This window comes from Bombina bombina, chromosome 5 (assembly GCF_027579735.1).
Source record: "Bombina bombina isolate aBomBom1 chromosome 5, aBomBom1.pri, whole genome shotgun sequence".
NCBI lineage: Eukaryota > Metazoa > Chordata > Amphibia > Anura > Bombinatoridae > Bombina > Bombina bombina.
The window spans coordinates 870432817-870459223 of record NC_069503.1 but is presented as its reverse complement, the minus strand read 5'-3'; the positions used below and the strand labels follow the sequence as shown (position 1 = coordinate 870459223).

The 26407-nt window shown below is 39.2% G+C and overlaps 1 protein-coding gene across 1 annotated transcript in view; it reads right to left on the bottom strand.

Annotated features, from left to right (window-relative positions):
• Positions 1–26407, bottom strand: part of ASXL3 (ASXL transcriptional regulator 3) — a 539404-nt gene that overhangs the window by 23939 nt on the left and 489058 nt on the right. The window contains exon 10 of the mRNA XM_053715008.1: positions 21382–21478. Within this exon, the coding sequence (XP_053570983.1) occupies positions 21382–21478 (97 nt within the window). The remainder of the gene's footprint in view (positions 1–21381; positions 21479–26407) is intronic.

Sequence of the window (26407 nt, the reverse complement as noted above, 5' to 3'; positions counted from 1 at the left end):
ACATACCTCATTTGCGGGGGACCCCGCATGCTATTCCCTTTTCTGAAGTTACCCCACTCCTAAGAATGTGCGAGAACAGCCAGTGGATCTTAGTTACGTCTGCTAAGATCATTGAAAACGCAGGCAGATTATTCTTCTAAATACTGCCTGAGAGAAAAAACAGCACACTCCGGTGCCATTTAAAAATAACAAACTTTTGATTGAAGAAATAAATTAAGTATAAAACACCACTCCTCTCGCGGACCTCCTTCTATGTTGAGACTTGCAAGAGAATGACTGTATATGACATGTGAGGGGAGGAGCTATATAGCAGCTCTGCTTGGGTGATCCTCTTGCAACTTCCTGTTGGGGAGGAGAATATATCCCATAAGTAATGGATGACCCGTGGACTGAACACACTTAACAAGAGAAAACTAGTGTACAGTACATCTCTGAAGCTCACATCCTAAGGACAGTGATTTCCAGACAGACAGACAGACTAATGACAAAGGTAAGCCTCAAACTTGTAAAATAAAATATAAAATGCTATAACACAATTTATTGGAGGTCCAAATCTACAGCATGTGGGTCACCTTAAAAGCACAAGAGACAAAAGGGTTGTGGTTGCTTGTGGGATCTACAGATTTCCAGCAAAAGGATGTGCGATGGACAGAGATTAGTGGATAAAGTACTCACAAATAGGGATAGAATGTCATTTTTGTTTAGCTGCCTAACGTCCAGTGAGCAATGATGCACAAGAAACAAATGTTTTGACGTTTAGAAGCACACATAAAGACAGCAGAACTGATGTGTACATATAAAATTAATCGCAAACAAATTACAATATGCTGAAAGCTCATAACATTGATACAATACGATAACAGTTCAATAAAGAAAAAAAAAAAATCAACATATTCAGGGGAACATTATTATGATATATTTTAATTTTACAGCCTTTAGAACTGCAGGTATACAAATATTTGTTTTGTATGTTACTAAGAATATAATCACAGAACTGGCCCTTTTCAAGTATATTAAAATATTACCTTTATTATACAGACCAATGGTGGACAACTTTTTAACACATGGGTATGCAGATCAATATTTTAGAAGCCTCTATATCTTAGTTTGCATGTCCAAAAATCCAAGTGACATTGGATAAATCTGGTTTATCATAAAAATGTCATTGGAAAAAAGCCACAGAAATGGAAAATGGATCTTCACTTTACTCAATTTTTAAATAATAGCACGCCAAATCAAACAGGTCAAGTAATTAAGTTAGCAACTTTTTAACCCAATATGAGACCAGAAAACAAAAAAAAAAACATAATTTATGTAAGAACTTACCTGATAAATTAATTTCTTTCATATTGGCAAGAGTCCAAGAGCTAGTGACGTATGGGATATACAATCCTACCAGGAGGGGCAAAGTTTCCCAAACCTCAAAATGCCTATAAATACACCCCTCACCACACCCGTAATTAAGTTTAACGAATAGCCAAGTAGTGGGGTGATAAGAAAGGAGTAAAAAGCATCAACAAAGGAATTTAGAAATAATTGTGCTTTATACAAAAAAATCATAACCACCATAAAAAGGGTGGGCGTCATGGACTCTTGCCAATATGAAAGAAATTAATTTATCAGGTAAGTTCTTATATAAATTATGTTTTCTTTCATGTAATTGGCAAGAGTCCATGAGCTAATGACGTATGGGATAGCAATACCCAAGAGTCACTAGAGAGGGAGGGATAAAAATAAAAACAGCCATTTTCCGCTGAAAAAAATTAATCCACAACCCAAAACATAAGTTTAGTCTCATAATTGAAAAGAAAAAACTTAAATCAGAAGCAGAAGAATCAAACTGAAACAGCTGCCTGAAGAACTTGTCTACCAAAAACTGCATCCGAAGAAGCAAATACATCAAAATGATAGAATTTAGTAAATGTATGCAAAGAAGACCAAGTTGCTGCTTTGCAAATCTGATCAACTGAAGCTTCATTCTTAAAAGCCAAAGCAGTAGAAACTGATCTAGTAGAATGAGCAGTAATTTTCTGAGGCGGGGTTTTACCCGGCTCCAAATAAGCTTGATGAATCAAAAGCTTTAACCACGATGCCAAAGAAACGGCAGAAGCCTTCTGACCTTTCCTGGAACCAGAAAAGCTAACAAATAGACTGGAAGTCTTCCTGAAAACTTTAGTAGCTTCAACATAATATTTCAGAGCTCTTACCACATCCAAAGAATGTAAAGATCTCTCCAATGAATTCTTAGGATTAGGACACAAAGAGGGGACAACAATTTCCCTATTCATGTTGTTTGTTAGAATTCACAACTTTAGGTAAAAATGTAAATGAAATCTGCAAAAGTGCCTTATCTTGATGAAAAATCAGAAAATGTGACTCACAAGAAAGAGCAGATAATTCAGAAACTCATCTAGCAGAAGAGATAGCCAAAATGAACAACACTTTCCAAGAAAGTAGTTTAATATCCAAAGAATGCATAGGCTCAAAAGAAGGAGTCTGTAAAGCTTTCAAAACCAAATTAAGACTCCAAGGAGGAGAGATTGATTTAATGACAGGCTTTATACGATACAAAGCCTGTACAAAACAGTGAATATCAGGAAGTTTAGCAATTTTTCTGTGGAATAAAACAGAAAGAGCAGAGATTTGTCCTTTCAAGGAACTTGCAGATAAACCTTTATCCATAGAAAAAAGGACCTCAGAGGGTGCGCTAGTGCTTGGATGTAGACTGTAGTAATGAGACACCGAACTTGATGGCAGCACTCCCGATGGTAATCCAAATGGATTCCTGGCTGTGATAGAAGGGAGAGAAAGAAGAGAGGCGCCAAAACATAAAACAGTATCGTTGGTCGAACTGGATAAAATTCCCACACGATGAAGCTTCCCCCCGTAGTACAAAATACTCACAAACGGAGCGGCACAGATGGCGTGCCTCTGAACGCAAATTGGGACTATTCAGAGTCGCCCGACAGACACACCTCGACTGATGTACGTCACCCAGTGACCTCCAATCGGCAGCCGGCAATTCAGGTAATTCCGTAAGGCTCAGAACAGCAAGGTACCGCTGTGAGCAGGATTCAGCGTGTGGCACAGAGATTCTCTGTTTTCATCAGTAAAGATCTGCTACGCATTTGTATAACGCTATTATGTATTAAGTTCCGAATAGAAATGTAAACCATTATCCAAACCATCCTGGAAAAAATGTAAAATTCTAGGAATTCTAAAAGAATGCCAAGACAATTTATGAGAAGAACACCATGAAATGTAAGTCTTACACACTCGATAATAAATCTTTCTAGAAACATATTTACATATTTACTAACATAGTATTAATCACTGAGTCAGAGAAACCTCTATGACTAAGCACTAAGCGTTCAATTTCCATACCTTCAAATTTAATTTGAATTTGATTTGAGATCCTGATGGAAAAACGGACCTTGCGATATTAGGTCTGGCCTTAATGGAAGAGGCCAAGGTTGGCAACTGGACATCCGAACAAGATCCGCATACCAAAACCTGTGAGGCCATGCTGGAGGCACCAGCAGCACAAACTATCGCTCCATGATGATTTTGGAGATTACTCTTGGAAGAACTAGAGGCAGGAAAATATAAGCAGGGTGATAACACAGAGGAAGTGTCAACGCATCCACTTCTTCCGGCTGAGCATCCCTGGACCTGGACAGGTACCTGGGAAGTTTCTTGTTTAGATGAGATGCCATCAGATCTATTTCTGGAAGCCCCCACATCTGAACAATTTGAGAAAACATTTGAGAAAACACATCTGGGTGGAGAGACCATTCTCCCGGATGTAAAGTCTGACGACTGAGATAATCCGCTTTCCAATTGTCTATACCTGGGATATGAACCGCAGAAATTAGACAGGAGCTGGATTCCGCCCAAATAAGTATCCGGGATACTTCTTTCATAGCTTGAGGACTGTGAGTCCCACCATGATGATTGACATATGCCACAGTTGTGATATTGTCTGTCTGAAAACAAATGAACGGTTCTCTCTTCAACAGAGGCCAAAATTGAAGAGCTCTGAGAATCGTACAGAGTTCTAAAATATTTATTGGTAATCTCACCTCTTGAGATTTCCAAACCCCTTGTGCTGTCAGAGATTCCCAAACAGCCCCCCAACCTGAAAGACTTGCATCTGTTGTGATCACAGTCCAGGTTGGCCGAACAAAAGAGGCCCCTAGAATCATACAATGGTGATCTAACCACCAAGTCAGAGAGAGAGTCAAACATTGGGATTTAAGGATATTAATTGTGATATCTTTGTATAATCCCTGCACCATTGGTTCAGCATACAAAGCTGGAGAGGTCTCATATGAAAACGAGCAAAGGGGATCGGGTCCGATGCTGCAGTCATGAGACCTAAAACTTCCATGCACATAGCCACTGAAGGGAATGATTAAGACTGAAGGTTCCGACAAACTGAAACCAATTTTACTTGTCTCTTGTCCGTTAGTGACAGAGTCATGGACACTGAGTCTATCTGGAAACCTAAAAAGGTTACCCTTGTCTGAGGAATCAAAAAACTTTTTGGTAAATTGATCCTCCAACCATGTCTTTGAAGAAACAACACTAGTTGATTTGTGTGAGATTCTGCAGAACGTAAAGACTGAGCAAGTACCATGATATCGTCCAAATAAGGAAGCACCACAATACCCTGCTCTCTGATTACAGAGAGTAGGGCACCAAGAACCTTTGAAAAGATTCTTGGAGCTGTCGCTAGACCAAAAGGAAGAGCAACAAATTGGTAATGCTTGACTAGAAAGGAGAATCTCAGGAACGGATAGTGATCTGGATGAATCGGAATATGAAGATATGCATCCTGTAAGTCTATTGTGGACATATAATGCCCTTGCTGAACAAAAGGCAGAATTAGTCCTTATAGTCACCATCTTGAAAGTTGGTACTCTTACATATCGATTAAAAATCTTTAGATCCAAAACTGGTCTGAATGAATTTTCTTTCTTTGGGACAATGAATAGATTTGAATAAAACCCCAGACCCTGTTTCTGAAACGGAACTGGCATTATTACCCCTGATGACTCCAGGTCTGAAACACACTTCAGGAAAGCCTGAGCCTTTACTGGGTTTGCTGGAATGTGTGAGAGAAAAAATCTTCTCACAGGCGGTCTTACTCTGAATCCTATTCTGTACCCTTGAGAGACAATACTCTGAATCCATTGATTTTGGAACAAATTGATCCAAACATCTTTGAAAAATCTTAATCTGCCCCCCACCAGCTGAGCTTGAATGAGGGCCGCACCTTCATGCGGACTTGGGGGCTGGCTTTGATCTCTTAAATGGCTTATATTTTTTCCAGTTTGAGGAAGGTTTCAAACTAGAAACAGATTCCTTGGGGGGAGGATTAGATTTCTGTTCCTTATATTGTCGAAAGGAACGAAACCAGTTAGAAGCTTTAGATTTACCCTTAGGTCTTTTATCCTGAGGCTAAAAAACTCCCTTCTCCCCAGTGACAGTTGAAATAATCAAATCCAACTGAGAACCAAATAACTTATTACCTTGGAAAGAAAGAGATAGCAATCTGGACTTAGAAGTCATGTCAGCATTCCATGATTTAAGCCACAAAGCTCCTCTAGCTAAAATAGCTAAAGACATAGATTTAACATCAATTTTGATGATATCAAAAATAGCATCACAGATAAAACGATTAGCATGTTGCAGTAAGCAAACAATGCTAGACAAATCAGAATCCAATTCTTGTTGCGCTAAATGTTCCAACCAAAAAGTTGATGCAGCGGCAACATCAGCCAAAGAAATTGCAGGCCTGAGAAGATGACTAGCATATAAATAGGCTTTCCTGAGATAGGATTCAAGTTTTCTATCTAAAGGATCCTTAAAAGAAGTACTATCTTCCATAGGAATAGTAGTACGTTTAGCAAGAGTAGAGATAGCCCCATCAACTTTAGGATTTTTTTCCCAAAACTCTAAAGAAAATGCTGGCAAAGGGTACAATTTTTTTAAACCTTGAAGAAGGAACAAAAGAAGTACCAGGCCTATTCCATTCCTTAGAAATCATATCTGAAATAGCATCAGGAACTGGGAAAACCTCTGGAATAACCACAGGAGGTTTATAAACAGAATTTAAATGTTTACTAGTTTTAATATCAAGAGGACAAGTTTCCTCCATATCCAATGTAATCAACACTTCTTGTAACGAAGAACGAATATACTCCATTTTAAACAAATAAGAAGATTTGTCAGTGTCAATATCTGAGGCAGGATCTTCTGAACCAGATAGATCCTTATCAGAGAAGGATAATTCAGTATGTTGTTGGTCATTTGAAATTTCATCAACTTTATAAGAAGTTTTTAAAGACCTTTTACGTTTATTAGAAGGCGGAATGGCAGACAAAGCCTTCTGTATAGAATCAGAAATAAATTCTTTTAAATTTACAGGTATATCTTGTGCATTAGATGTTGAGGGAACAGCAACAGGTAATTAACTACTACTAATGGATACATTTTCTGCATGTAAAAGTTTATCATGACAACTATTACAAACCACAGCTGGAAAAATAACCTACACAAGTTTACAACAAATGCACTTAGCTTTGGTAGAACCGTTATCCGGCGGCAGAGTACCAACAGTGATTTCTGAGACAGGATCAGATTGAGACATCTTGCAAATGTAAGAGAATAAAACAACATACGAAATTATCAATTTCCGTATATGGCAGTTTCAGGAATGGGAAAAAAATGCAAACAGCATAGCCCTCTGACATAGAGAAAAGGCAAGAGGCATATAGGAATGGGGTCTTAAATAATGAAAATGAGCTGTGAATCTCTGAGGCGGGGCCTGACCCGACTCCAAATAAGCCTTATGAATCAAAATCTTTAACCAAGATGCCAAGGAAATGGCAGGTTTTCTGACCTTTCCTAGAACCAGAAAAGACAACAAATAGACTAGAAGTCTTCCTGAAATTTTTAGTAGCTTCAACAAAATATTTCAAAGCTGTTACAACATCCAGAGAATGTAAGGATCTCTCCAAAGAATTCTTAGGATTAGGACACAAAGAGGTGACAACAATTCCCCTATTCATGTTGTTAGAATTCACAACTTTAGGTAAAAATGTAAATGAAATCTGCAAAACTGCCTTATCTTGATGAAAAATCAGAAAAGGTGACTCACAAGAAAGAGCAGATAATTCAGAAACTCTTCTAGCAGAAGAGATAGCCAAAAGGAACAACACTTTCCAAGAAAGTAGTTTAATATCGAAAGAATGCATAGACTCAAAAGGAGGAGTCTGTAAAGCTTTCAAAACCAAATTAAGACTCCAAGGAGGAGAGATTGATTTAATGACATGCTTGATACGGATCAAAGCCTGAACAAAACAGTGAATATCAGGAAGCTTAGCAATCTTTTTGTGAAATAAAACAGAAAGAGCAGAGATTTGTACCTTCAAGGAACTTGCAGACAAACCTTTATCCAAACCATCCTGAATAAACTGTAAAATTCTAGGAATTCTAAAAGAATGCCAGGAGAATTTATGAGAAGGACACCATGAAATATAAGTCTTCCAAACTCGATAATAAATCTTCCTAGAAACAGATTTACGAGCCTGTAACATAGTATCAATCACTGAGTCAGAGAAACCTCTATGACTAAGCACTAAGCGTTCAATTTCCATACCTTCAAATTCAATGATTTGAGATCCTGATGGAAAAACGGTCCTTGAGACAGAAGGTCTAGTCTTAAAGGAAGTGGCCAAGGTTGACTATTGGACATCCGGACAAGGTCCGCATACCAGAACCTGTGAGGCCATGCTGGTGCTACCAGAAACACAAACAAATGTTCCATGATGATCTTGGAGATCACTCTTGGAAGAAGAACTAGAGGCGGGAAGATATAAGCAGGTTGGTAAAACCAAGGAACTGCTAACGCATCTACCGACTCCGCCTGAGGATCCCTGGACCTGGACAGGTACCTGGGAAGTTTCTTGTTTAAATGGGAAGCCATCAGATCTATTTCTGGAAAACCGCACATCTGAACAATCTGAAAAAACACATCTGGATGGAGAGACCACTCCCCCGGATGTAAAGACTGACGGCTGAGATAATCTGCTTCCCAATTGTCTACACCTGGGATATGTACCGCAGAAATTAGACAAGAGCTGGATTCCACGCAAGAAAGTATCCGAGATACTTCTTTCATAGCTAGGGGACCTGGAGTCCCACCCTGATGATTGACATATGCCACAGTTGTGATATTGTCTGTCTGAAAACAAATGAATGGTTCTTTCTTCAACAGAGGCCAAACCTGAAGAGCCCTGAAAATAGCACAGAGTTCCAAAACATTGATTGGTAACCTCGCCTCTTGAGATTTCCAAAACCCTTGTGCTGTCAGAGATCCCCAGACAGCTCCCCAACCTGAAAGACTTGCATCTGTTGTGATTACAGTCCAGGTTGGATGAACAAAAGTGGCCTCTTGAATTATACGGTGGTGATTTAACCACCAAGTCAGAGAAAGTTGAACATTGGGATTTAAGGATATTAATTGTGATATCTTTGTATAAACACTGCACCACTGATTCAGCATACAAAGCTGGAGAGGTCTCATATGAAAATGGGCAAAGGGGATCGCATCCGATGCTGCAGTCATGAGACCTAAAAACTCCATGCACATATCAACTGAAAGGAATGATTGACACTGAAGGTTCTGACAGGCTGAAACCAATTTCATTTGTCTCTTTTCTGTTAGAGACAGAGTCATGGACACTGAATCTATCTGGAAACCAAAAAAGGAGACCCTTGTCTGACGCAACAAGGAACTTTTTGGTAAATTGATCCTCCAACCATGTCTTTGAAGAAACAACACTAGTTGATTTGTGTGAGATTCGGAAAAATGTGAAAACTGAGCTAGTACCAAAATATTGTCCAAATAAAGAAACACCGCAATACCCTGTTTACAGAGAGTAGGGCACCGAGAACTTTTGAAAGTCGCTAGTCCAAATGGAAGAGCAACAAATTGGTAATGCTTGTCTAGAAAAGAGAATCTCAGAAATCGATAGTGGTCTGGATAAATTGGAATATGAAGATATGCATCCTGTAAGTCTATCGTGGACATATAATGACCTTGCTGAACAAAAGGCCGAATAGTCCTTATAGTCATCATTTTGAAAGTTGGCACTCTTACAAAACGGTTCAAAATTTTTAGATCCAGAACTGGCCTGAATGAATTTTCTTTCTTTTGGACAATGAATAGATTTGAATAAAACCCCAGACCCTGTTCCTGAAATGGAACTGGTATAATTACCCCTCAAAGCTCTAGATCTGAAACACACTTCAGAAAAGCCTGAGCCTTCACTGGATTTGCTGGAACCCAGGAGAGAAAATCTCTTCTCACAGGAGGTCTTACTCTAAATCCTATTCTATTCCCTTGAGAGACAATTCTCGGAATCCATTGAATTTGGACAGAATCTGCCCAAATGTTTTTGAAAAAATGTAATCTGCCCCCCACCAGCTGAGCTAGAATGGGGGCCGCACCTTCATGCAGACTCAGGGGTTGGCTTTGGTTTCTTAAAAAAGGCTTGGATTTATTCCAACTTGAAGAGAGTTTCCAATTAGAACCAGATTCTTTGGGGGAAGGATTGGCTTTCTGTTCCTTAATCTGTCGAAAAGAGCGAAAACAATTAGAAGCTTTAGATTTACCCTTAGATCTTTTATCCTGAGGTAAAAAAACTCCCTTCCACCCAGTAACAGTTGAAATAATTGAATCCAACTGAGAACCTAATAAATTGTTACCTTGGAAATAAAGAGATAGTAATCTAGACTTAGAAACCATGTCAGCATTCCAATATTTGAGCCACAAAGCTCTTCTAGATAAAATAGCTAAAGACATAGATTTAACATCAATTTTGATGATTAAAAAATAGCATCACAGATAAAATGATTAGCATGTTGAAGCAAGCGAACAATGCGAGACAAATCAGGATCTGTTTTCTGTTGCGCTAAACTTTCCAACCAAAAAGTTGATGCAGCTGCAACATCAGCCATAGAAATGGCAGGCCTGAGAAGATAGCCAGAATATAAATAAGCTTTCCTTAGATGAGATTCAAGTTTCCTATCTAAAGGGTCCTTAAAGGAGGTACTATCTTCCATAGGGACAGTAGTACGTTTGGCAAGAGTAGAGATAGCCCCATCAACTTTGGGGATTTTTTCCCAAAACTCCCATCTAATTGCTGGCAAAGGATACAACTTTTTAAACTTAGCAGAAGGAATAAAAGAAGCACTAAGCCTATTCCATTCCTTGAAATCATATCAGAAATAGCATCAGGAACTGGAAAAACCTCTGGAGTAACCACAGGAGGTTTATAAACAGAATTTAAACGTTTATTAGATTTAATATCAAGAGGACTAGTTTCCTCAATATCCAAAGTAATCAACACCTTTTTTAACAAGGAACGAATATACTCCATCTTAAAGAGATAAAGTAGATTTGTCAGTGTCAATATCTGAGGTAGGATCTTCTGAATCAGATAGATCCTCATCAGAGGAGGATAAATCAGTATGTTGTCAGTCATTTGAAATTTCATCAACCTTATGAGAAGTTTTAAAAGACCTTTTACGTTTATTAGAAGGCGGAATAGCAGACAAAGCCTTCTGAATCGCATCAGCAATAAAATCTTTTATATTCACAGGGATATAATGTACATTAAATGTTGAAGGAACAACAGGCTTTGTACTAGTACTGATGGATACATTCTCTGCATGTAAAAGCTTATCATGACAACTGTTACATACTACCGCTACCACTATCTTTGGTAGAACTGTTATCAGGCAGCAGGAATCCAACAGTGGTTTCTGAGACAGGATCAGATTGAGACATCTTGCAAATGTAAGAGAGACAACAACATATAAAGCAAAATGATCAATTTCCTTATATGGCAGTTTCAGGAATGGGAAAAAATGCAAACAGCATAGCCCTCTGAGCATAGAAAAAGGCAAGACCCATATAGGAAGTGGAGTTTAAATAAATAAATAATTTGCCGCCAAGAATGACGCGCAACGCAAAATGAAATTTTTTGGCGCTAACAACATCCGGAAATGAAGCAACTCGCGTCATGGCAGACGCAACCTTGTGCAAGGAACCTGGCGTCAACTAAGACGCTGGAAATGGCGAATTTGCGTTACCGAATGTACCTTTGCACCAAAAAAATTATCGCACCAAGAATGAGGCAATAAATATTAGCATTTTGCGACCTCGCAAGCCTAATTTTTCCCGTGGAAATTAATGAAAACAGTCAATTTTAAAGAAAAGACTATACCCCAGGTAAGAAAAAAAAAAATAACTTCCTAAATATGTTTTCCCAATTTTTGAAACTGATAGTCTGCAAAAGGAAATATACATAAACCTGACTCATGGCAAATATAAGTACAATACATATATTTAGAACTTTACATTAATACATAAAGTGCCAAACCATAGCTGAGAGTGTCTTAAAGGAACACTGAACCCAAATTTTTCTTTCGTGATTCAGATAGAGCATGCAATTTTAAGCAACTTTCTAATTTACTCCTATTATCAATTTTTCTTCATTCTCTTGCTATCATTATTTGAAAAAGAAGGTATCTAAGCTAAGGAGCCAGCCTATTTTTGGTTTAGACCCTGAACAGAACTTGTTTATTGGTTGGTGAATTTATCCACCAACCAGCAAGAACAACCCAGGTTGTTCACCAAAACTGGGCCGGCATCTAAACTTACATTCTTGCTTTACAAATAAAGATACCAAGAGAATGTAGAAAATTTGATAATAGGAGTAAATTGGAAAGTTGCTGAATCACGAAAGAAAAAATTTGGGTTCAGTGTCCCTTTAAGTAATAAAAACATACTTACCGAAAGACACCCATCCACATATAGCAGATAGCCAAACCAGTACTGAAACAGTTATCAGTAGAGGTAATGGAATATGAGAGTATATCCTCGATCTGAAAAGGGAGGTAGGAGATGAATCTCTACGACCGATAACAGAGAACCTTTGAAAAGATTTCCCGCGAGGAAAACCATAGATTTCAATAGGTAATACTCCCTTCACATCCCTCTGACATTCACTGTACTCAGAGGAATCGGGCTTCAAAATGCTGATAAGCGCATATCACAGAAGAAAATCAAGCACAAACGTACTTCACCACCTGGAATTACAGAGGAAAAGCATACACTTGGGCTGCACTCCTAGGTCTGGTTGCAAATTAGTTGCAAATAATAATCACTTAGTTGCTGATCCAAGATTGGAATGTGGGAAGAGGAATAGACACTAAATTAAAATATAACTTTTATTGGGTTTAACAATTAAAATAGGAAAAATCATTAAAACCACACTTAAGTACCGACTGTAGTATGTAGAACTTTAATAACCGAATTTGTGTTTCAGTTAAGCAGTTATACCTGCTTGCATGCAAGCCTAATATACCTATCTAACGTAGTTACTTAGCTCTATTAGAGCCCATGCTACAAACAACTAACCGGCATCTCACTTGCCTTATTAAATTTAATAATCTATATGAGAACTAAGTGTGTGACAAGTATTGGATCTAGACGCTGCACGACTAATGTCCATTCAGTTTCAACTGAATTTACGCTACTCACATCTGACTGTTAGTTTATTTGCTTAGACGCTGCACGGCCAATGTCTGCTTAGCTTTATTGGAGCCCACGCTACAAATAATTGACCGGCATTTTATTTGCCCCGTATTATTCACAGTGATTTGGGTCAATACTATATTTGTGCATACCGGCTAAACAGTATTGAGCTCATACAGCTCACATCTGACTGATACTTCAATTATTTAGACGCTGCACGACCAATATTTAAACAGCTCTAATAAAACCTACGCTACAGACGTTCAATTGATACCGCATTTGCCTTGTATGATTTGCAACCCCTTGGGTCGATCGAATGTTGATGCATACCGGCTAAATAATACTAAGAGCATTAACTGTATTACCTATAACTCTTGGGTCAAATAATATATAGACATACCGGCCAAATAACACATGGTGAATTATCCGTAACATAAAGCCGGATACAATATAACAAGTGAACCTGTGAATGTTACAATGCTAAAATAAACAGGTGGCAAGCTTCTAACCAATATTTTAGCACAACCTTTCTCCTATAATTATATTCACCTTTCCTATACTGTGGTTTATCATATGAATATTTAGGAGAAGTTTAGGCACATTGAGTCACTATATTGTGTGTCATTACAACGCTAGTCTATTAAACTCCTATATGATAATACTCAATCAGTCATGGTTTAACTACCTGTCTGATTGAAAGTGGACTTACCTTTTACTCTATTCTCGCACACACGTATTAATATAGAGTGTTAAGCCAACCTATCACTACTACTGGTAATTTACAAGTTATGTACTACGTTAGATAGGTATATTAGGCTTGCATGCAAGCAGGTATAACTGCTTAACTGAAACACAAATTCGGTTATTAAAGTTCTACATACTACAGTCGGTACTTAAGTGTGGTTTTAATGATTTTTCCTATTTTAATTGTTAAACCCAATAAAAGTTATATTTTAATTTAGTGTCTATTCCTCTTCCCACATTCCAATCTTGGATCAGCAACTAAGTGATTATTATTTGCAACTAATTTGCAACCAGACCTAGGAGTGCAGCCCAAGTGTATGCTTTTCCTCTGTAATTCCAATATTCATACTCATACACCATGCACCCACATCTTGCTGTATTGTAGTGGCATAATTGAAGATATAAATAGGTCTATTACACAAAGGTAGTGCCATTGGTAACCTTTTCAAATTAAACGTACTTCACCACCTCCATAGGGAGGCAAAGTTTGTAAAACTAAATTGTGGGTGTGGTGAGGGGTGTATTTATAGGAATTTTTAGGTTTGGGAAACTTTGCCCCTCCTGGTAGGATTGTATATGCCATATGTCACTAGCTCATGGACTCTTGCCAATTAAATGAAAGAAATGTGTTAAGCAAAAAAGGAAACATTAAAGGGACATGAAATCCACATTTTTTCTTTCATGATTCAGATAGAGAGTGAAATTTTAAGCAACTATCCAATTAGCAAATGTTCTTCATTATTTTAGTATCCTTTGTTGAAGGAGCAGCAATGCACTACTGGGAGCTGCTGAGCACATCTGGTGAACCAATGAAAAGAAGCATTTATGTGCAGCCACCAATCAGCAGGTACCTCTTAGCCTACCTAGGTATGCTTTTCAACTAAAGATTCCAAGTGAATGAAGAAAATTCATAATAAAACTAAATTGAAAGGTTGTTTAAAATCACATGCTATGTCTGAATCATAAAAGAAACATTTTGAATTTCATTTCCTCTTAATGTTATACTGCAAAAAGGAAATTTATGCTTACCTGATAAATTTATTTCTTTTACGATACAACGAGTCCACGGATTTCATCCTTACTTATGGGGTTACGCCTCCTGGTCAGCAGGAGGAGGCAAAGAGCACCACAGCAGAGCTGTATATATAGCTCCTCCCTTCCCTCCCACTCCAGTCATTCTACCGAAGTTAGGAAGAGAAAGGAAAAGCCAAGGTGCAGAGGTGACTGAAGTTTAACAAAAATAGACCTGTCTCAGGAAATGACAGGGTGGGCCGTGGACTCGTCGTATCGTAAAATAAATAAATTTATCAGCTAAGCATAAATTTCCTTTTCTTTTACAAGATATGACGAGTCCACGGATTTCATCCTTACTTATGGGATACAATACCAAAGCTATAGGACACGGATGAAAGGGAGGGACAAGACAGGAACCTAAACGGAAGGCACCACTGCTTGAAGAACCTTTCTCCCAAAAACATCCTCAGACGAGGCAAAAGTATCAAATATGGAAAATTTGGAAAAAGTATGAACAACGGATGATACTCTTCAGCCAAAAAGAAAGAGAGGTAGCCGTAGCTTTCTGACCCCTACGTTTCCCAGCAAAAACAACAAATAATGAAGATGTTTGACGAAAATCCTTAGTCGCCTGCAAGTAGAACTTCAAGGCATGGACTACATCCAAATTATGTAACAGACGTTCCTTCTTAGAAGAAGGGTTAGGACACAAGGAAGGAACAACAATTTCCTGATTAATATTCTTGTTAGAAACAACCTTAGGAAGAAAACCAGGTTTGGTACGTAACACCACCTTATCAGAATGGAAAATAAGATAAGGAGAATCACATTGTAAAGCCGAAAGCTCAGAAACTCTGCGAGCAGAAGAAACAGCAACCAAAAATAAAACTTTCCAAGATAATAACTTAATATCTATGGAATGCATAGGTTCAAACGGAACCCCTTGAAGAACATTAAGAACTAAATTCAAACTCCAAGGAGGAGCAATTGGTCTAAACACAGGCCGTATTCTAGTCAGTGCCTGACAAAAAGATTGAACATCTGGAACGTCTGCCAGACGCTTGTGTAACAAAATAGACAAAGCAGAAATCTGTCCCTTTAAGGAACTTGCTGACATCCCTTTCTCCAATCCTTCTTGGAAAAAAGATAAAATCCTGGGAATCCTAATCCTACTCCATGATTAGCCCTTGGATTTGCACCAATAAAGATATTTACGCCATATCTTATGGTAAATCTTTCTAGTAACAGGCTTGGGTGCCTGAATCAAGGAATCAATGACCGCATCAGAGAACCCCCACTTAGATAAAATCAAGCGTTCAATCTCCAAGCAGTCAGCTGCAGAGAAATTAGGTTTGGATGATGGAATGTTCCCTGAATGAGAAGGTCCTGCCTCAATGGAAGCTTCCACGGTGGCAGAGAGGACATGTCCACCAGATCGGCATGCCAAGTCCTGCAAGGCCACGCAGGAGCGATTAGAATCACTGAAGCCCTCTCCTGTTTGATCCGTGCAATCACCCGGGGAAGGAGAGAAAACTGTGGAAACACATAAGCTAGGTTGAACGACCAAGGCACTGCCAAGGCGTCTATCAGTTCGGCCTGAGGATCCCTGGACCTGGATCTGTATCTCGGGAGTTTGGAATTATGACGAGACGACATCCGATCCATTTCCGGTCTGCTCCACCTGAGAATCAGGGTGGCAAAGACCTCCGGATGGAGTTCCCATTCCCCCAGATGAAACGTCTGTCTGCTAAAAAAATCCGCCTCCCAGTTGTCCACTCCTGGGATGTAGATTGCTAACAGATAACAAGAGTGAGCCTCCGCCCACCGAATTATCTTGGATACTTCTGTCATCGCTAAGGAACTCCTTGTTCCTCCCTGATGATTGATGTAAGCCACCGTCGTGATGTTGTCCGACTGAAATCGGATGAATTTGGCCGAAGCCAACTGAGGCCAAGCCTGAAGCGCATTGAATATTGCTCTCAATTCCAGAATATTGATTGGAAGTAGAGACTCCGACCGAGTCCACACGCCCTGAGCCTTCAGGGAATTCCAGACTGCACCCAAAACTAGTAGACTGGCGTCCGTTGTCACTATCACCCATGAGGGTCTGCGGAAGCACGTCCCTTGGGACAGATGATCCGACGACAACCACCAAAGAAGAGAGTCTCTTGTCTCCTGATCCAGATCTATCTGAGGAGACAAATTTGCATAATCTCCATTCCACTGCCTGAGCATGCTCAGTTGTAGAGGTCTGAGATGAAACCGAGCAAACGGAATGATGTCCATAGCCGCCACCATCAATCCAATTACCTCCATGCACTGAGCCACTGATGGCCGAGGATTGGACTGAAGGGTCCGGCATGTATTCAGAATCTTTAACTTTCTGTCAAAAAAAAATTTCATGGATAGAGTCTATTAGAGTTCCCAGGAAAGGAACCCTTGTCTGTGGTATTAATGAACTCTTTTCTAGATTCACCTTCCACCCGTGAGTCCTTAGAAAGGATAGAACAATGTCGGTATGAGACTTTGTCAGCTGATAAGACGACGCCTGGATCAGAATATCGTCCAGATAAGGCGCCACTGCAATGCCCCGCGGCCTGAGAACCACCAGCAGAGAACCTAGAACCTTCGTGAAGATCATGGGTGCCATGGCCAACCCGAAAGGAAGGGCCATGAACTGAAAATGTTTGTCCAGAAAGGCAAACCTAAGGAACTGGTGATGATCTCTGTGAATAGGAATATGAAGATATGCATCCTTTAAGTCCACGGTAGTCATATATTGACCCTCCTGGATCAATGGGAGAATTGTCCGGATAGTCTCCATCTTGAAGGATGGAACTCTGAGAAACTTGTTTAGACTCTTGAGATCTAAAATGGGTGGGAACGTTCCCTCTTTTTTGGGAACCACAAAAAGATTTGAGCAAAACCCCTGCCCCTGTATTGGGACGGGACAAATAACTCCCATAGTGGAGAGGTCTTTTACACAACGTAAGAATGCCTCTCTTTTTATCTGGTCTACAGACAATAGTGAAAGAAGAAACCTTCCCCATGGGAAGGAGTTTTTGAACTCCAGCTGATATCCCTGAGACATGATTTCCAGTGTCCAGGGATCCTGAACGTCTCTTATCCAAGCCTGGACGAAAAGAGAAAGTCTGCCCCCTACTAGATCCGGTCCCGGATCGGGCGCCGCCCCTTCATGCTGTCTTGGGAGCAGCAGCGGGCTTCTTGTGTTGTTTACCCTTGTACCAAGCCTGGTTAGGTCTCCAAATGGCTTTAGCTTGAGAAAAGTTCCCTTCCTGTTTAGCGGCAGAGGAAGGGGGAACTCCTATGAAATTACGAAAGGAACGAAGATTACTCTGTCGTCCCCTTTGCTTAGATGTTTTGTCTTGAGGGAGGAGATGACCCTTACCTACCGTAATATCAGAAATTATTTCTTTCAAATCAGGTCCGAATAGGGCCTGTCCCTTAAAGGGAATAGCCAAAAGATTGGATTTAGAGGGCACATCCGCAGACCAAGATTTTAACCATAAAGCTCTATGCGCTAAAATGGAAAATCCGGCATTCTTAGCCGCCAATTTGGCAATCTGAAATGCGGCATCTGTGTCAAAAGAATTAGCCAGCTTAAGGGCCTTAATTCTGTCCATTAACTCTTCTAAAGAAGTCTCAGTCTTAAGAGACTCCTCTAAGGCGTCAAACCAAAAGGCAGCCGCAGTTATGACTGGTACAATGCAGGCCGTCGGTTGTAATAAATATCCCTGGTGAACAAAAAGCTTCTTTAGAAGACCCTCCAACTTTTTATCCATAGGGTCTTTGAAGGCACAACTTTCCTCAATAGGGATAGTCGTACATTTAGCCAGGGTAGAAATAGCTCCCTCCACCATAGGGATCGTTTGCCAAGAGTCCCGAATGGTGTCAGCTATAGGGTACATCTTCTTAAAAATAGGGGAAGGTGAGAACGGGATACCCGGGCTTTCCCATTCCCGTGTAACAATTTCCGTAATTCTCTTAGGAACCGGAAAGACATCAGAGTAAGAAGGAATTTCTAAGTATTTGTCCATCTTACACAATTTCTCTGGAGGTACCCCAATAGAGTCACAGTCGTCCAGAGTCATAAAAACCTCCCGCAGCAACAGGCGGAGATGTTCAAGTTTAAATCTGAAGGACATGACTTCCGAATCTGTCTGAGGTAATGCACTTGCTGAGTCAGACAGTTCACCTTCAGAAAGGGTCTCCCTAACCCCCAATTCCAATCCCTGGGAGGGTACATCGGAGATAGCCATAAAAACATCAGAAGTCGCAGGGACCACATGGGCCTCTGACCTGCTGCGTTTGCCTTATAACACTGGCAACTTAGATAACACTTCTGTTAGAGTAGATGACATAACTGCAGCCATATCCTGCAAAGTGAAAGAAGCAGACGCCAATGAAGAACATGGCGTCGCTTGAGCGGGCGTTAAAGGCTGTTACGCTTGGGGAGAAAGTTGCGGCATACCCTGAATCTCATCAGACTGAGCCCTTCTTTAAAAATATCTTTATTAAAAAAATATTTTCTCTTTACATTGTAAGGCTCTCTCAACACAAGTGTCACAAAGTGTAACAGGTGGTTCCACAGTGGCATCTAAACACATGGGACATGTACTTTGCTCAATGTCCATTGTAGCAGATGCAAAGAACCAACGTGGTCAATCCCTGAGAAACAATCAGAACAGAAAATGCAGCAAATGTAGAGTACTGTGTCTTTTTGCCAAAGCTTTTTATTAAGCCCAAAATTAAATTAAAAAATTTAGCAGTCAGGTGCAGTCAATGTATACCTCGCACAACTCACATGGGGAGCTGTTTATGAAGCACCCCGTTACTCACAGTCACCCCGCCACAGCTCCGCTGCGGCTCCTACCTGCCTCCGTGTGACCACCGCTATTCTCCTACCAGCGTGCCTAAGACCGGTTGTAAAATATTGTGACAAGCAGACTTAGGGGCTGTACGAATACACTGCTTCCAAGCACCGGGACTTAACAGATGCGTAACTGCACAGTAAACGCGCAAACTCAAGAACTCAAGTCCCGCCCTTCGTGGGCGGAAAGGAATGCACAGAGCCCGGGAAAAATAAAGGCATTAACGCCATGTACAGAAATACTTAATTTGCAAAAACCTGTCTAACAGTCTATTCCCCAGCGTCAGCCTCACAAAAATAAATAGAGTTATGCCCGCCACAGTACTCTCACATCTGAGGACTATAGAAAGCCTCCCAGCGCTCCTGGGTAAAATTATTGAAATGCCGGACTGTCTGGAGAAAATAATGTGTGTGTTTTCATCCTTTATTAATGTAGCTCATGACATCCACATATTTGCACAGGGATACCCTCACCAAGGCCCATAAACCCCAATGATAGAGTACAGTCAGTTCTGAGTATCTGCTTCCAAGCCCCAGAATAAAAAGACTGCACTTACCTCCATGCTGAGGAACAGCATGAAAATATCCACAGTGTCAGGAGGTCCACTCTTCCTCCTGAGGACCTGTGAAAAATGATGGGGGTCTTAAGCAAATTCACTAAGTCCACATCCAGGCAGCAGCAATAAGGGAGGCGTAGTGAGACTAAAATCCCACAAGTTCCCAAGCATAATTGGATCTTCCAGAAGCTGCCCGGTAGTAAAATAGTACACTTTGGCACCATTTAAAAAATAAAAAATTCTTGATTGAAGAATCTAAACTAACACCTCACTTTAGTAAACAAAACAGAACAGGACAGCTGCACTCAGATACTTATTGTAAAAGAAACAGGTGCTACCTAGAGAATGATATTTTCACAAACATAGCAAGAGAGTAGATTCCCCAAATTGAGGGATTTCCAAAAGTCTAGGCTTAATCAGCACAACCGTTGTGCTGATTAAGCCTAGACTTTTGGAAATCCCTCAATTTGGGGAATCCACTCTCTTGCTATGTTTGTGAAAATAACACCTCACTTTACCTCTTCCTATCACTAACAAAGGCAAAGAGAATGAATGGGGTGGGAGGGAAGGGAGGAGCTATATATACAGCTCTTCTGTGGTGCTCTTTGCCTCCTCCTGCTGACCAGGAGGTGTAATCCTATAAGGATGAAATCCGTGGACTCATCATATCTTGTAAAAGAAAAGATGTCATAAAGACACATAAGTGAGATGTATGCAAATATGGAGACAATTGCTGAAACTAAGAAAATAAAAGCACACACAACCTGATCTTTAGAAGGCTGTATGTAGCTGAAGCAAAACTGGATCATATGAATGAATACAGCTGGCGTAAACAACACATGGAATCTGGATCCCTTTTAATCCTACCACAATATATCCCCTTGGATGCTTATCTAAGGTTAAAAGGAAACTGGGCAGTCATATAACAGAGGAGAGCTGACAGCACTGCCATGATCTGTAAATCCCCAGGAAATACTCTTGTATGTCAGGCTATATACATAACAAGAGCACCCACAATCTACAGACTACAAAAGGGTTGGGTAGCTGAATCCTTGTACAAGTAAGCATTGTTTAGTAAGACAGTTAAAATACTGTATTTATCGTGTGACACTAAAAACTCTTGAGCTGCATCCTCTCTCTAAAATGAATACAAACCTAAAACGTCAACAGGATAAAGAGGGGTATATATAAGAGGCAGGGGCTCTGAAGAATTCTGAGAGTGTTTCCACCTACTCAAAGAAGAGTCAAAGCAGTAGACCCAAAAAATAACTGAACAGCTATGTCAACAAATACAATGCTAGAGTAAAATCAACTGCAAACCACTAGAAATAAATAAGACAGACCAAAATAAAAAGAATGTAAGGAAACAGAGTGATGTGTTAGAACTTCTTAGGGATTATGTAGAGGTTTATGTCAATCCACTTTGGGCAGCAAGCTATCTCACTTGGAAAATGACTAGAATGGTGAGCATGGTAAACAAACATAGAAAAGTACACTAAGTTGTAATTATTACCTTATATTCATGCTTTTTACACATAATGGTAGGATCAAGTCACATTTACCTTCTGATAATCTCTGTTTCCAACCCTGGGCCGCATAAGCAAAAAACTCATTATTCAGTGCAGAGTTACTAAGGCGTAAAGCGCCATCGCTTCCCATCTGGAAGAACAATGTAAGAGAACATACATCATTAATAAATATGGGAACACAAAGAAAACATTAATATGAAACAAAGTGATAACTCTTGGAAATGAAAATTCTAATGAAATATAATTTTTATGGACAGATATTTGCATTTTCAGAAAACTGTTGAAATGTTCTCTTTTGGATAAAGCAATGAGAAACTGTAATTTTACTTACAGCAATTTCCATATCCTGGTTTTAATACCATGAGTATTTCTCACTAAAGGTCTAGCAAAGAATACATAAATATATATCTCCCCTGATAATTCCTTTATTTCATGGTGATAAGACTCCACGATCCATTACTCCTGATTACATTACCTTTCCTGCCACTAGGAGGAGGCAAATATTCCCAAACCCCAAAGCTCTATATAAACCCTCACACCTCTATGTTAATCAGTCTGATGTATAGCCAAGCTGACAGAGAATGCAACAGAGCACAATAAATAGAGGAAATGCGGAAAACATAATTTATGTAAGAATTTACCTGATAAATTAATTTCTTTCATATTGGCAAGAGTCCATGAGCTAGTGACGTATGGGATATACAATCCTACCAGGAGGGGCAAAGTTTCCCAAACCTCAAAATGCCTATAAATACACCCCCACCACACCCACAATTCAGTTTAACGAATAGCCAAGAAGTGGGGTGATAAGAAAGGAGCAAAAAGCATCAACAAGGAATTGGAATAATTGTGCTTTATACAAAAAAATCATAACCACCATAAAAAGGGTGGGTCTCATGGACTCTTTCCAATATGAAAGAAATGAATTTATCAGGTAAATTCTTACATAAATTATGTTTTCTTTCATGTAATTGGCAAGAGTCCATGAGCTAGTGACGTATGGGATAGCAAATACCCAAGATGTGGAACTCCACGCAAGAGTCACTAGAGAGGGAGGGATAAAAATAAAGACAGCCAATTCCGCTGAAAAATTAATCCACAACCCAAATCAAAAGTTTTAATCTTATAATGAAAAAAAAATTATAAGCAGAAGAATCAAACTGAAACAGCTGCCTGAAGTACTTTTCTAGCAAAAACTGCTTCTGAAGAAGAGAAAACATCAAAATGATAGAATTTAGTAAAAGTATGCAAAGAAGAACAAGTTGCTGCTTTGCAAATCTGATCAACAGAAGCTTCATTCTTAAAAACCCAGGAAGTGGAAACTGACCTAGTAGAATGAGCCGTAATCCTCTGAGGCGGGGAAATAAGCATGATGAATCAAAAGCTTAAACCAAGATGCCAAAGAAATGGCAGAAGCCTTCTGACCTTTCCTAGAACCAGAAAAGATAACAAATAGACTAGAAGTCTTCCTGAAATCTTTAGTAGCTTCAACATAATATTTCGAAGCTCTTACCATATCCAAAGAATGTAAGGATCTCTCCAGAGAATTCTTAGGATTAGGAAACAAAGAATGGACAACAATTTCTCTACTAATGTTGTTGGAGTTCACAACTTTAGGTAAAAATTTAAACGAAGTCAGCAAAAACCGCCTTATCCTGATAAAAAATCAGAAAAGGAGACTCACAAGAAAGAGCAGATAAATCAGAAACTCTTCTAGCAGAAGAGATGGCCAAAAGGAACAACACTTTCCAAGAAAGTAATTTAATGCCCAGAGAATGCATAGGCTCAAACGGAGAAGCCTGTAAAGCCTTTAAAACCAAATTAAGACTCCAAGGAGGAGAAATTGATTTAATGACAGGCTTGATAGGAACCAAAGCCTGTACAAAACAATGAATATCAGGAAGTTTAGCAATTTTTCTGTGGAACAGAACAGAAAGCGCAGAGATTTGTCCTTTCAAAGAACTTGCAGACAAACCCTTATCTAAACCATCCTGAAGAAACTGTAAAATTCTAGGAATTCTAAAAGAATGCCAAGAGAATTTATGAGAAGAGCATCATGAGATGTAAGTCTTCCAAACTCGATAATAAATCTTTCTAGACACAGATTTACGAGCCTGCAACATAGTATTAATCACTGAGTCAGAGAAACCTCTATGACTAAGCGTTCAATTTCCATACCATCAAATTAAATGATTTGAGATCCTGATGGAAAAAACATAATTTATGTAAGAACTTACCTGATAAATTAATTTCTTTCATATTAGCAAGAGTCCATGAGCTAGTGACATATGGGATATACATTCCTACCAGGAGGGGCAAAGTTTCCCAAACCTTAAAATGCCTATAAATACACCCCTCACCACACCCACAATTCAGTTTAACGAATAGCCAAGAAGTGGGGTGATAAGAAAGGAGCGAAAGCATCAAAAATAAGGAATTGGAATAATTGTGCTTTATACAAAAAAATCATAACCACCACAAAAAGGGTGGGCCTCATGGACTCTTGCTAATATGAAAGAAATGAATTTATCAGGTAAGTTCTTACATAAATTATGTTTTCTTTCATGTAATTAGCAAGAGTCCATGAGCTAGTGACGTATGGGATAGCAGATACCCAAGATGTGGAACTTCCACGCAAGAAACACTAGAGAGGGAGGGATAAAATAAAGACAGCCAATTCCGCTGAAAAAATAATCCACAACCCAAATCAAAAAGTTTTAATCTTATAATGAAAAAAACTGAAATTATAAGCAGAAGAATCAAACTGAAACAGCTGCCTGAAATACTATTCTACCAAAAACTGCTTCTGAAGAAGAGAAAACGTCAAAATGGTAGAATTTAGTAAAAATATGCAAAGAAGACCAAGTCGTTGCTTTGCAAATCTGATTAACAAAAGCTTCATTCTTAAAACCCAGGAAGTAGAAACTGACCTAGTAGAATGAGCCGTAATCCTCTGAGGCGGGGATTAACCTGACTCCAAATAAGCATGATGAATCAAAAGCTTTAGCCAAGATGTCAAAGAAATGGCAGAAGCCTTCTGACCTTTCCTAAAACCAGAAAAGATAACAAATAGACTAGAAGTCTTTCTGAAATCTGAGTAGCTTCAACATAATATTTCAAAACTCTTACCACATCCAAAGAATGAAAGAATCTTACCAAAGAATTCTTAGGATTAGGACACAAGGAAGGGACAATAATTCCTCTACTAATGTTGTTAGAATTCACAACTTAGGTAAAAATTGAAACACGACAGCAAAACCACCTTAACCTGATGAAAAATCAGAAAAAGGAGACTCACAAGAAAGAGCAGATAATTCAAAAACTGTTCTAGCTGAAGAGATGTCTAAAAGGAACAATACTTTCCATGAAAGTAATTTTAATGTCCAAAGAAAGCATATGCTCAAACGGAAGAGCCTGTAAAGCCCTCAGAACCAAATTAAGACTCCAAGGAGGAGAAATTGGCCTAATGACAGGCTTGATACGAACCAAAGCCTGAACAAAACAACGAATAAACAGAAAAATTAACAAATTTTTCTGTGAAAACAGCACAGAAAAAGCAGAGATTTGTCCTTTCAAGAAACTTGCAGACAAAAACCCTTATCCAAACCATCCTGAAGAAACTATAAAATCCTAGGAATTCTAAAAGAATGCCAAGAGAATTTATAAGAAGAGCATCATGAGATGTAAATCTTCCAAACTCGATAATAAATCTTACTAGACACAGATTTACGAGCCTGCAACATAGTATTAATCACTGAGTCATAGAAACTTCTATGACTAAGTACTAAGCGTTCATTTTTCAAACCATCAAATTAATAATTTGAATTCCTGATGGAAAAAACGAATGTTAAGATATAAGGTCTGACCTTAATGGAAGTGACCAAGATTGGCAACTGGACATCCGAACAAGAACCATATACCAAAACCTGTGCGGCCATGCTGGAGCCACCAGCAACAAAAAAGATTGCTCTCTGATGATTTTGAAAATCACTCTAAAAAGAAGAACCAGAAGTGAAAAAAATATAGGCAGATTGATAACTCCAAGGAAGTGTCAATGCATACACTGCTTCCGCCTGAGGATCCCTGGACCTGAATAGGCCCCTGGGAAGTTCCTTGTTTAGATGAGATGCCATCAGATCTATTTCTGGAAGCCCTCACATCTGAACAATTTGAAAAAAACATATCTGGGTATAGAGACCAGTCTCCCGGATGTAAAGCTTGATTGACAGAGATAATCCGCTTCCCAATTGTCTATACCTGGGGAAAAAAACACAGAAATTAGATAGGAGCTGGATTTAGCCCAAGCAAATATCCGAGATACTTCTGTCACAGCCTAAGGACTGATAGTCTCACCCTGATGATTGACATACGCCACAGTTGTGACATTGTCTGTCTGAAAAACAATAAATGTCTCTTTCTTCAAAAAGAAGCCAAAAACTGAAGAACTCTGAGAAATGCACGGAATTCCAAAATATCAAATGATAATCTCGCCTCCTGAGATTTCCAAACCCCTTGTGCTGACAGAGATCCTCAGACAGCCTCCCAACCTAAAAGACTTGAATCTGTAGAGATCATGGTCAAGGTTGAAAGAACCAAAGCGACCCGTAGAACTAAATGATGGTTATCTTAACCACCAAATCAAAGATAGTTAAACATTAGGATTCAAAGATATAAAAAGTGATATCCTAGAATCCCTGCACCATTAATTCAGCATAAAAAACTGGAAAGTTTTCCTATGAAAATGAGCAAAGGGAATCGAATCCAATGCTGCAGCCATGAGACCTAAAACTTCCATGCATATATAGCAACTGAAGGAAAAAATAGAAACTGAAGGTTCCGACAAACGGAACCCAATAAAATTGTCACTTGTCTGTTAGAGACAAAGACATTGACACAATCTATCTGGAAACCTAAAAATGGTGACCCTTGTGTGAGGAATCAAGGAGCTTTTTGATAAAAAGATCCTCTAACCATGTCTTGAAGAAACAACAAATTTGAATCGTATTAGATTCCGCAGAACCATGAAATCGTCCAAATAAGGAAACACTGAGAACCTTGA